This window comes from Micromys minutus (genome assembly GCF_963924665.1).
Source record: "Micromys minutus genome assembly, chromosome: 6".
Taxonomy (NCBI): domain Eukaryota; kingdom Metazoa; phylum Chordata; class Mammalia; order Rodentia; family Muridae; genus Micromys; species Micromys minutus.
Genome location: NC_137975.1, coordinates 35,079,918 through 35,092,539, shown reverse-complemented (window position 1 = coordinate 35,092,539; position 12,622 = coordinate 35,079,918). Strand labels below are relative to the sequence as shown.

Sequence of the window (12,622 nt, the reverse complement as noted above, 5' to 3'; positions counted from 1 at the left end):
TTGCATTAGTCATGATATCTGCTCACAGCAATAAAACCCTAAGACAGCTATAGAGCTAAACAAAGAATTCACAACAGAGAAATGTGGAATGGCTGATGAGCTCTTAAATGTATAGATTCTAGTCATCAGAACAATTTGAACCAAAATGACACTGAAATTCCACCTTACACCAACCACAATGGCTAAGATCAAAAACTCAAGTGACAGCGTTGAGACAGCGGTGATCCATGGACACAGGTCTGGACCAGCAGTGAACCAGTGGTGAGCCAGCGTTGAGCCAACGGTGATCCAGCAGTGATCCAGGGACACAAGACTGACAACAAGATGGCAAGAGGAAAGGAAAAGAACGTACCGCAGGGTAATCAAGACAACCTGGCAACACCAGTACCCAGCTCTCCCATCACAGCAAAGAGCAGAATGCCAAACACACCAGAAAAAGTAGACGCAGACCTAAAATCATTCCTCAAGACAATGATAGAGATCCTTGAAAAAAAAACAGGGGGGAAAGCATAAAGTATTGGAAGCTTTTAAAGAGGAAACAAGAAAAATACTCAAAGAACTCAAAGAACTAGAGGAAAACAGAACCAAAGATATGAAGGAAAGAAAGAAGGAATTTAAAATGGAAATCGACACAATAAAGAAAACACTAAAAGAGATAATCCTAGAGGGGAAAAGGTCATGTAACATATAAAGGCAGACTAATCAGAATCACACCTGATTTCTCAACAGAGACTATGAAAGCTAGAAGAGCCTGGACAGACATAATGCAGACCATAAGAGAGCGCAGGTGCCAGCCAAAGCTGCTATATCCAGAAAAACTCTCAATCACCATAGATGGAGAGACTAAGATATTCCAAGACAAAACTAAATTTACGCAATATCTGACAACAAACCCAACACTACAACGAATTATAGGTGGAAAACTGATTACAACGAGGGGAACTACATCCCAATAAAAACAAGAAAACTCCTAAGCAAGAAAACCAAAAGAAGAAAGACAGACTGGCACAATTCAACCTCCAAAAGCAAAAATAGCAGGAAACAGCAACCACTATTCCTTGATATCTGTTAACATAAATGGCCTCAATTCCCCAATAAAAATACATAGGCTATCAGACTGGATACTTAAACAAAACCCAGCAATTTGTTGCATACAAGAAACTCATCTCAGAGACAAAGACAGACACTATCTCAGAGTAAAAGGGTGGGAAAAAAACTTCCAAGCAAATGGCCCCAAGAAGCAAGGTGGAGTGGCCATTCTAATATCGAATAAAGTAGATTTTCAAACAAAAGTTATCAAAAAAGATAAGGAAGGACACTTTTTACTCATTACAGGGGAAATTTGTCAGGAGGAACTCTCAATCCTTAACATATATGCTCCAAATACAAAAGCACCGATATTCATAGAAGAAAACCTACTAAAGCTCAAAAAATACATTGCGCCCCACACAATAATAGTAGGAGACCTCAATACCCCACTCTCACTAATGGACAGATCAGGGAAATGTAAGCTGAACAAGGACACTGTAAAACTAGCAGTTTTCTATCTCCTTCCTTGTCCTCCCAAAATACATCTCAAACTGAAGGTTTCTCACTCCATGATGATTGATACAAACATATACAACATTCTTAGTTCATTTGTCACAGTTGATTGTATGTATATTTCAAGGCTGACCATATTGTATTGATCTCTGCATTATGAACAAATGTAGTTTTTCACAATGGTCTCTATTTGCTACAAACAAAATTTGTTTGATGCAGAATGGGAGCTACATTTACCTGTGGATATAAGATAGGCTTTGTAATGCAGATGAAAATGTTGCTAGTCTAATAAAATTACAGTTATAGGTGTATCTTTTTGATCCATATTTTTTTGATCCATATACTATTTTTCTTATAGTAGGCACGATTTTCCTTCTTTAGGGAAGGCCGGTATTCAATTAGACAAATATTGGTTACCACAAGCGTGCCCTTTAGAGATACCTTGTCATTGTTCACAGGCATCACGGGTGAGTAGGACTATTGTTTGTTTCCTTTCCTTGAAAGCTTGCAATCCCCTTTTAGTATTGTGAAAGCAAAACCTTAGGAAGGAATATTTTAGGTTAAATCCACCTCAAAATTTTCAAATCCTGTATCTGAACTGTGGGTCTGCTAAAGATAAGAATGAACCTTCGAACTTTTGAGAGAAAGCCAAAAGCAATAATAATAGCCTATATTGTTTTGTGAGCCACTTTTAACTACTTTCACTAAACTTGTACAGTGGTTTCTCATGCAGTATAATGGTGTATTTTGTTAAGTAATTATAACTTTGGGGAACATTGTCAACCCAAGAACCATAACTTCACTATCTATCAGTTTATGCAGTAGCATTGGATCTCTGAAATATGAAATTAAAAACAAAATATAATCTATAATAATAACAAAAAATTAAATCTTCAAGTCTCAATATATCATTTATATAGGCAAGATAAGTGTAAAGAAATTAGAAAACTTCAGTGAAATAAATTAAAGGCAGATATATTGTCATTTATTACTGGGAAAACCACCATTGATAAAGCACCAATTCTTCTTAATTAGATTTGTATGTTCATTCTAAATACCAACTAAATTTTAATAAATGCCATGTGGAGACTAAGTAGATAAATTCTAGGTTGAGAGGGAAAAAATTAGAATTTTCAGGATAAAAAATATAATAACAAAAAACAAAACAAACTCTACTATAAAAGTTAAAATACCCAAGTTCAGGGATTGGTAAAGGAGAAATCCACAACTAATTAAATAATTGACCCTGAAGTACCTTGGCCCCAGCTGATAAAATTTGCAGCATGTCTTATGCAACCCAAGGTTCAGGGAACATCCTGATGAGTAGAAGCTTTTAAGAGCCAGAGGACCACACATTCTGCTATGAAATTCTGCCTTCCACCTATGAAGGATATGCTCTATGCATAAAATCTCAGTCATGTGGCAACATAAATGTGACAAAAACAATTCTAACAAATGTTGACATCCAGAGCAGAGAGGAGAAATGTAACACCCAGATGTAGATGTATATGCAAAGAACAGCTGAAAAGTGATGTAGAATTAGTCTTTCATAGGATTGAGCAGGTCATTTGTTATTTAATTCTAATGGTATCTACAAAAGCATACATGCAGGCAAATCTCAACAAATTCACCAGGTTGCATTTATAGGCTTATGTGTTTGTAACAACAATCCTTAAAAACAAGAAGTGCATGGATTTTGGGAGTTTGGGACAGGCAGGAAACTCTTAAGAGTGAGGAATGGGAGAAGAGAAATTTAGATTAAATATTTTAAATATTTGAAAATTTAAAAATAGATTATTATCTCACACCTTTTTCAAAAATTACCTCAAAATGATCACAGTCCTAAATGGAAAATGGAAACTTATAAAGCTGTGAAAAAATTACAAAGAAGAAAATATATCCATAAGTAAATAGATTCATTTCAGGTTAATTTTATATATACCACAAACATCAAAATGGATAAAACTTATTTTGACATAAAAAGAGAATTTTAAAGTTTGTAGAAAGAGTATGCATAAAAAACTGGTAGACATTGGATTTTGCAATGCTACTTTGTATGTTATTAGAAATCCCTCTCCAAACTAAACATAGCAAACTAAGGCATGCTATGTTATTAAAATTAACAAAGCTTTATTTGTACTGGAAAGAGGGAGGGGCATTGCTAGTGCAAGAGTCAGCTCTTATTAATGTAGAGGAAACTTTAAGAATTATGCAGTAACCTGGCCTTGAAGCATTTGCAGAAAAGAGAGATGTGAAGCAGAAATTTTCCCTTTCCAGGAACTGAAGATAAGCTGGAATGATGTGGTTCAATCTAGAAGTTTTTTAACATGATCTTAGAGTTACAAAGTGTTAGGAAATCAGCTTTGTGTATGTCCAAGCCCTGACAGAACAAAGTAAGACATAAAGTTCTCTTATGGGTTCATTTAACATTTTTAAAACTTGAGTTGTATTTCTTCTCTGTCTACCAGCCTGCCAGAAATCATTCCCCTCCCTGATCCTGTCAGACAGAGTAGCTAGAGATGAAGTAAAGGGTCTACCTGGGTCACAACCTGCATATTGATACTTGTCTCCACAGTTAGACCTTTCTTCCATGCGCTGAAATCTGTCTTTAGGAGACAGCAACTTTTTTACCAAGAAAGTTACAGAACCTCATTATCCTTTGCTAGTAGGATCAAGAGAAGCTGAGAGTGTTGATGTATTAGAAAAGCAGGATTGTGGCACAAGAAAATTGATTGAAATTGAATTTTCCTTCTGGGTCTCTAGTGTCTCAGTGTTTAGTTTCCTGGTTAAGACATCTAGATCACATTTTAACAATTTGAAAAAATGCTCTAAGTCTAAATAAAAGACTGTTGCAAGCAGTAAATTATTTGGAAAAAAATTTGGCCAGCCTTAATAGAAAACTAAGATAGAGATCTAAAGATCAAGGGACTCCAAAAGATGCCTTTATTTCAATGTATTTATTACTTTATGCAATAACTTTTATCCACTAATTATACTAACTGGACACTTCAATAAAATAGAGAAGGACATGCTTACTGATAGCCAGTACTATAATAGAGAAGATTGGGAATGATTTCCTGTGAAAGCCAATGCTACAAAATGCCGAATTTCTCAATATTTCTCTGGGTACTGACTTTCTAGAATGGCGAAGCTGAGAAGGTTAAAAAATGAAGTAGCTCTTACAATCATAGCAATGATTAACTAGTCACGTGAATCACAGCTATTCATGATCTTTAGCAACACCACTGATATCACAATGACCTTTCAAGAACAACATAATCAATAACAAATTAACATGATGCTTAGTTATTAACAACCATAAAATAAATTGTGACTGAATCATAAAAAGAGCTATAATTACATATTAAGAAAGACAAAAAGAAATGAAGGAAAAAATGGAGCCAAAAAAAATCGAAAGAGAAAAAAACAATCCTAATTTTCAGAATTAAGTTAAGGTTCAGTTACAATACCCAAACATCAGTGATAAATTGAATTTCACTGGCAGACAGTCACAAAATTTAATCACAGGTATATATTATGGAATTATAAAACACAGAGCAACAAAGAAAATTTTAAAAAGACACATAGAAAACAATACTCTTCTTCTAGTCTCTACCTGTGCCCATAGCTAGGGCAGTCCCAAGGCCATCGGGACCTAAATCATGCCTGAATAAAGTTGATCATCCAGGAGCACATTCATTCCTAAGCTTACAGGTGAGACCCTACTTTCTCTCCACTGACTGTACAAAGAGAAACCCACCAGGAGCACATAGGACAGGACACAGAAACGACAGGGAGTTCTAAGACAGGATCCTCCTGGTTTCTATCTGTGCCCAGAGCTAAGTCTGTTCCATAGCCCTCCAGACCCAAAACTTGCCTGGAGAAAGCTGGTCTCCCTGGAGTGCTCTCACTCCTAAGATCAAGGTTCACAACCACAAGAGGAACAAGCTCAAGTCAGAGACAGCACAGCCAACTAACATCACAGATAACAAGATGGCAAGAGGCAAGAAAAAGAACCTAAGCAACAGAGACCAAGACAAGGTGGCATCATCAGAACCCAGTTCTCCTAACACAGCAAGTACTAGATATCCCAACACACCAGAAAAGCAGTATTTGAATTTAAAATCATATCTCATGGTGATAATAGAGGACATTAAAAAGGAAATGAATAAGAAATACAGGTGAATACAGGTAAACAAGCAGAAGCCCTTAAAGAGAAAACACAAAAAATCTGTTAAATAGTTACAGGAAAACACACACACACACACACACACACACACACACACACAGACCTGCGCGCGCGCGTACACACAACAAACAAAACAAACAAAAAAACAGGTGGAGGAATTGAACAAAGAAATCTAGAATGTAAAAATGACAATAAAAGCAATAAAAGAATGATAAAGACAAACAACGCTGAAGACCAATTTCTCTCATAAACATTGATGCATAACTACTCAATAAAATTCTTGCAAACCGAACCAAATAACACATCAAAAAATCATACAGTATTATCAAGTAGGCTTCATCATAGGATTTCAGGGATAGTTCAATATATGGAAATCCACAATATAAACAAACTCAAAAGAAAAACTTATCATCTCTTTAGATACTGAGAAAGCATTTGAAAAAAATTAACAGGACATCATGATAAAAAGTTTTGGAAAGATCAAGAATTCAAGGCCTATACCTAAACATAGTAAAAGAAATATATAGCATTTCTAGTAGCCAACAACAAACTAAATGGTTAGAAACTTGAAGCAATCCCACTAAAATCAGGAACTAGAAAAGGCTGCCCTCTTCCTATTGAATATAGTACTGGAAATTCTAGCCAAAGCAATTAGACAACAAAAGGTTGTCAAAGGGATATAGATTAGACAGGAAGAAATTAAAATATCACTGTATGCAGATCACATGATAGTATAATTAATGACCCCAAACATTTGACTAGAGAATTCCTACAGCTGATAAACAACTTCAGCAAAGTGACTGAATATAAATTTAACTCAAACACATCAATAGCCTTCCTAAACTCAAAGGATGAACAGGCTGAGAAAAAAAATTAGAGAAATAACACCCATCATATAGTCACAAACATTATAAGATGTATTGGTGTGACCCGAACCAAGCAAGGGAACGATTTGTTTGACAAGAACTTCAAGTCTCTGAAGAAGAAAATTGAAGAAGATCTCAGAAGATGGAAAGATTGCCCATGCTCATGAATTGGAAAGATCAACATAGTAAAAAATCACCATCTTGCCAAAAGCAATCTGCTGAGTTAATGCAATTACCATCAAAATTTCATCTCAACTTTTTATAGAGTTAGAAAGAGCAATTTGCAAATTCATTTGGAATAACAAAAATTATTCTCAACAATAGAAAAACTTCTGTGGAAATCAGCATACTTGACATTGAACTATACTATAGATCAACCTTTATCAAAAAAACTGTATGATATTGATACAAAGACAGGAAGGTAGACCAGTACATCAATAGAATAGAATTTAAAACCCACAAATGAGTCCACAAACATCCAATGGAAAAAAATGCACTATTTTCAACAAATGATGCTGGTTCACCTGGCAGTCAGCATGTAGAAGTATCAAAATTGATTCATTCTTATCACCTTGTGCAAAGCCCAATTCTAAGGGAATCAAACGTCTACATAAATCTATATACATTGAAACTAAAAGAAGAAAATGTGGGGAAGATCTTAGAGCACATAGGCTCAGGGGAAATTTTCCTGAACTGAACAACAGTAAATTATGCTCTAAGATCAAGAATCAACAAATGGGACCTCATGAAATTGCAAAGCTTTTGTAAGGCAAAGAACACTGTAAATAGGACAAAAAATTATTTTGCTTCTGTTCATGACTGCATCTCAAGGAACTGCTATCTCCAAATCACAGCTGTCTAACTCTCCAACAAGGCTTCACCAGTCTCCTCTCATAGGCTTTCTTCATGGTGCCAAGCCTTAATTCCGTAGCATGACCCCTTCATACCTGTGCCATCAATTAATTGCACCTGAGACTGCACATTTGCAAATGGATTTCCATGTTCTCCCACAGCTGTTCTTCCTGACTTCATGGTGCCTTCAAAACCAGTACCACCTGGGTGACTCTTACACATGACCAAGTCCACCCAAAGCAGAAAGTACAACCCTGGCTATCACTGGAACACAATCTCTTTGATCTTTCAGAAACTACTTCCTTTCTTTGTGATAACACAAGTTTGTGTCAAGTTGACACAAAACTAGCCAGTACAGATTTCAAAGTGGTATAACACTCAGAAAATCAGTCTAGTGGTTCCTCAGAAAATTAGACATAGTACTACCTGAGGACCCAGATATACCACTCCTGGGCATATACCCAAGAGAAGCAAGCTCCAACATCTAACAAGGGCACATGTTCCACTATTTTAATAGCAGCCTTATTTATAATGATCAAAAGCTGGAAAGATTCCAGATGTCCTTCAACAATAATATATACAGAAAATGTGGTACATTTACCAAATGGAGTACTACTCAGCTATTGAAACAATAAATACTTGAAATTCTTAGGCAAATAAATGGAACTAGAAAATATCATCCTGAGTGAGGTAACCTAGTCACAAAAGAACACACACTGTATGCAATTACTGATAGTAGATAGGATATTATCCGCAAAGCTCAGAATACCAAATAAATCATTCACAGACCATATTAAGATCAAAATGAAGGAAAACCAAAATGTAGGTGCTTTTGTCCTTCTTAGAAGGAAGAACAAAATACTCATAGGAGGAAATAAAAGGACAAAGAGTGGAGATGGGACTGAAGAAAGAGTTATCCTGAGCCTGCTTCACCTGGGAATCACTATTGCTGATATCAAGAAGTTCTTGTTGACAAAATACTGACATGGAGGTCTCTTAGGAGGTTCTGCAAGAGCCATATTGATACAGATGAAGATATTTGCAGCTAACTATTGGACTGAGCATGGGGACCACAATGGAGGAGCTAGAGAAAGGACTGGAGGAACTGAAAAGATTATCAACCAACCAATACACCTCAGAGCTCCCAGGGAATAAAACACTAAACAGTGGGTACACATTGAGAAGCCACTAGCTTCAGCCACGTCTATAGCAGAGAATGGCATTGTCCAGCACCAGTAAAAGTTTTTGTTCCTGTGAAGGCTCATTTTCCCATTATAGGGGAATGCCAGGGATATGAGTGTTTGGAAGTTGGAGCATCTTCATAAAAGCAAAGTGAGAAGGATGGGGGTGAGAGAGGAGGGAAAAAAGGATAACATTTGAAATGTAAATACATAAAATAGCCAATAAAATATTTTTTAAAAAAATATTTGGGGGCACAGAACAGGGCTTGGTCCATCTGCCACCCAGACCAGCAGTTCCTAAAGTTTTAAAGACTGGTGAGTAGGAGATCTGAGCAGCCAGGGAGCAGAGAGATCTCTGCGGAATGCGCACAGAAAGCGCACCCACGCCCTGCCTGATCCAGGGACCAGGAACTCAACATTGGAACCTCTGTTTCCACCCGGAGATTTTGGGGTGCAGAACAGGGCTTGGTAAATCTGCCACCCGGACCAGCAGTTCCTAATGTTTTAAAGACTGGTGAGTAGGAGATCTGGGCAGCCAGGGAGCAGAGAAAGATCTGCTGAGTGGGCACGGAAAGCATGCCCCCACCCTGTCTGAGCCAGGGACCAGGGACACAGCATTGGAACCTCTGTTTCCACCCGAAGAATTTGGGGTGCAGAACAGAGCTCGGCCCATCTGCCACCCGGACCAGCAGTTCCTAAAGTTTTAAAGACTGGTGAGTAGGAGATATGGGCAGCCAGGGAGCAGAGAGATCTCTGCAGAGTGCACAAGGAAAAGCGTAACCCGGCCCTGCTTCTACCCAGCAGGTTTGGGGTGCAGAACAGGGCTCAGACCATCTGCCACCTGGACCAGTGGAAATCCAGAGTTATAGACCAGATACAAGGGAAAGGTAAGAACATATCACTGACAACAAGATGACAAGAGGAAAGCAAGAGTATATCCCAAGGAAACCAAGACACCCTGGCAAAAACAGAACTCAGCTCTCCCATAACAGCAAACATTGGAATGCCAAACACTCCAGAAAAAGAAGACGCAGACCTATAATCATACCTCAAGATGCTGATAGAGATACTTAAACAAGAACGGGAAGAAAAGCAAAAGGATTCAGAAGCTTTTAAAGAGGAAACAAACAAAAAAAAAAAAAAAAAAAAAAAAAAAAAAAAAAAAAAACACTCAAAGAACTCAAAGAACTAGAGGAAAACAGAACCAAACAGATGAAGGAATGGAAGAGGGAATTTAAAACGGAAATTGACACAATAAAGAAAACACTAAAAGAGATAACTCTAGAGGTAGAACACCTAAAAAGAAATCAGAAGTCACAGAAGCAAGCATTTCCAATAGACTACAAAAGATGGAAGAGAGAATCTCGGGGGCAGAAGACAACATTGTAAACATAGACAAAACAGCCAGAGAAGATGCAAAAACAAAAAGCTCCTGACCCAAAATGTCCAGGAAATCCAGGACACAATGAGAAGACCGAACCTAAGGATAATAGGAATAGAAGAGGGAGAAGAATATCAACTAAGAGACACAGTAAATATCTTCAACAAAATTGTAGAAGAAAACTTCGCTACCCTTAAGAATGAGATGACCACGAGCATAAAAGAAGCCTTCAGAACTCCAAATAGGTTGGACCAGAAAAGAAATACCTCCCAACACATAATAGTCAAAACACCAAGTACCCAAAGCAAAGTAAGAATACTAAAAGCAGTAAGGAAAAGTTCAGGTAACATATAAAGGCAGACCAATCAGAATCACACCCGATTTCTCAACAGAGATTATGAAAGCTAGAAGATCCTGGACAGACATAATGCACACACTAAGAGAGCACAATTGCCAGCCCAAGCTGCTATACCCAGCAAAACTATCAATCACCATAGATGGAGAGATGATGATATTTCAAGACAAATCCAAATTTACACAATATCTGACCACAAACCCAGCACTACAACAAATTATAGGTGGAAAACCTAATACAATGAGAAGAAATACATCCTAGTTATGGGGCTGCGAGAGGTCACCAAGCACATGAAGCTGAACAAGATCAAATGCGTCATCATTTCCCCAAACTGTGAGAAGATCCAGTCAAAGGGTGGCCTTGATGAGGCCCTCTATAATGTCATAGCCATGGCCCGGGAGCAAGAGATTCCTTTTGTATTTGCCCTGGGAAGGAAAGCCCTGGGACGCTGTGTGAACAAGCTGGTTCCTGTTAGTGTTGTAGGAATCTTCAATTATTTCGGTGCTGAGAGCCTGTTTAACAGATTAGTGGAGCTCACGGAGGAAGCCAGGAAGGCATATAAAGACATGGTTGCGGCAACAGAGCAGGAGCAAGCAGAGGAAGCCTTGAGGAGTGTGAAGACAGTGCCTCACCACATGGGCCACTCGCGCAACCCCTCTGCTGCAAGCGCCATTTCTTTCTGCAGTGTTATTTCTGAACCCATTTCTGAAGTAAATGAAAAGGAGTATGAGACTAATTGGAGAAGCATGGTGGAGACTTCAGACGGCTTGGAGATGTCAGAATGCGAGAAGGCCGACCCTGGTAAGCACGGCCCATCTGAGAAGCCCAGCAAATCCACCCTTGACACGACCCAGGGTGGTAAGCAGCTGCCGCTGGCTGCAGGCAGCATCACCTCAGCGCCAAGCCAGGGGAAACCCGCGGGTGACAAGGACGAGCTGGTGTGGGCCTCACAGCGGAGCACTGAGACTAGCTCCCTGGATGGCAGCTGCCGGGACCTCCTGAACTCCTCCATCACCAGCACCACCAGCATGCTTGTTCCTGGCATGCTTGAAGAAGAGGAGGATGAGGAGGAGGAGGAAGATTACACTCATGAACCCACGTCAGAGGAAGTGCAGCTCAATAGTAGAATCGAGTCCTGGGTCTCAGAGACACAGAGGACTATGGAGACCCTGCAGCTCGGTAAAGCCCTGCCTGGCTCCGAGGAAGACAGTGCAGAGCAAAGTGGAGAGGAAGCGGCGGAAGTGGCTGAGGGGCTAGAGTCAGGGGCAGATGGTGAGACCTGGACTCCTGAGCAGCCGCTGAAGCCCAGCAGTAACACGAGCAAAGAGCACCCTGATTTCAGTTCCCCTCCCCAAAGTACATAACTCAGGAAGTGCCGGCTGTGTCCGGCTGTGTCCGGCTGCAGCCATGTACCGGACCTCCATCAACATCTTCCACTGTCCAGTCACTTACTGTTTTTAACTCCCAACAGATTTTTGTAGCTCTTATTTTGTTATGATCTCTGGCATCACTTCTAACAGTGTCCAAGACTATTTCTAAGAATTGTTTGGAAAATTCAGACTTGTTTCAACTTACTTTTAATGAAATATAATGACTATAGAAAGAAGACCAAATTCTAAAGAAAAACAAAAAAAAAAAAAAAAAAAAAAAAAACTTAAAAAAAAAAACAAAAACAAAAAAAAAAAAACCTAATGGCTATTTAAGGTTATTTTACAAATTAAAGATGGAGGTTCTAAGGACCAGTGTCTGCTTGCATACCCATCTCCTTCAGGGCAATCTGTTTGTCCGAGTTATGGAAGCAAGCTGCTTGTGAAAAGAGCTGGAGGTAGCGTCAGGGACTAAAAGGCCGTCGCAGCAAGACTGCACAGTGCTGTGCATTAAAAATGGATGCAGATTTTACTTAGTCTACTACGTTTATTTCAGAAGTTCTAGTCATTGTAACCCGTGAAAGTTGGGATGGGCTAAACTCGCTTGCAGGAGTTAGGCGATCACTGGAGCGTTAACATGCTGGTCTCCTTTGTGGGAAGGGGTAGATGTCTGGAGGAGCAAACAGTCACCATGGTGGGACTTGCCAGGTTCTAACACTTGCCTCTGACCTCAGGAATGCTCTTGTACATAGTGTGTAAAGCCAGCTCTGACAGGTGAACAGTGCAGATGTATACCTGCACAGCACTTCCCTGCAGACACCCAGAAGCAAGGCTGTCTGCTGCATTTGCTTTAGGACCCTGTGGGTTTGAGGTGTGGATCTGTCTGTAT

The 12,622-nt window shown here is 39.1% G+C and overlaps 1 protein-coding gene across 1 annotated transcript; it reads left to right on the top strand.

Annotated features, from left to right (window-relative positions):
- Positions 1 to 8,665: 8,665 nt before the first annotated feature.
- Positions 8,666 to 11,730, top strand: LOC308421981 (selenocysteine insertion sequence-binding protein 2-like; the record flags this gene model as incomplete). The annotated part of the gene is made up of 2 exons (XM_080918480.1): positions 8,666 to 8,684; positions 10,628 to 11,730. The coding sequence occupies 2 exons, from the start codon at positions 8,666 to 8,668 to the stop codon at positions 11,728 to 11,730; spliced, it is 1,122 nt and encodes a 373-aa protein (XP_080774606.1).
- Positions 11,731 to 12,622: the final 892 nt, after the last annotated feature.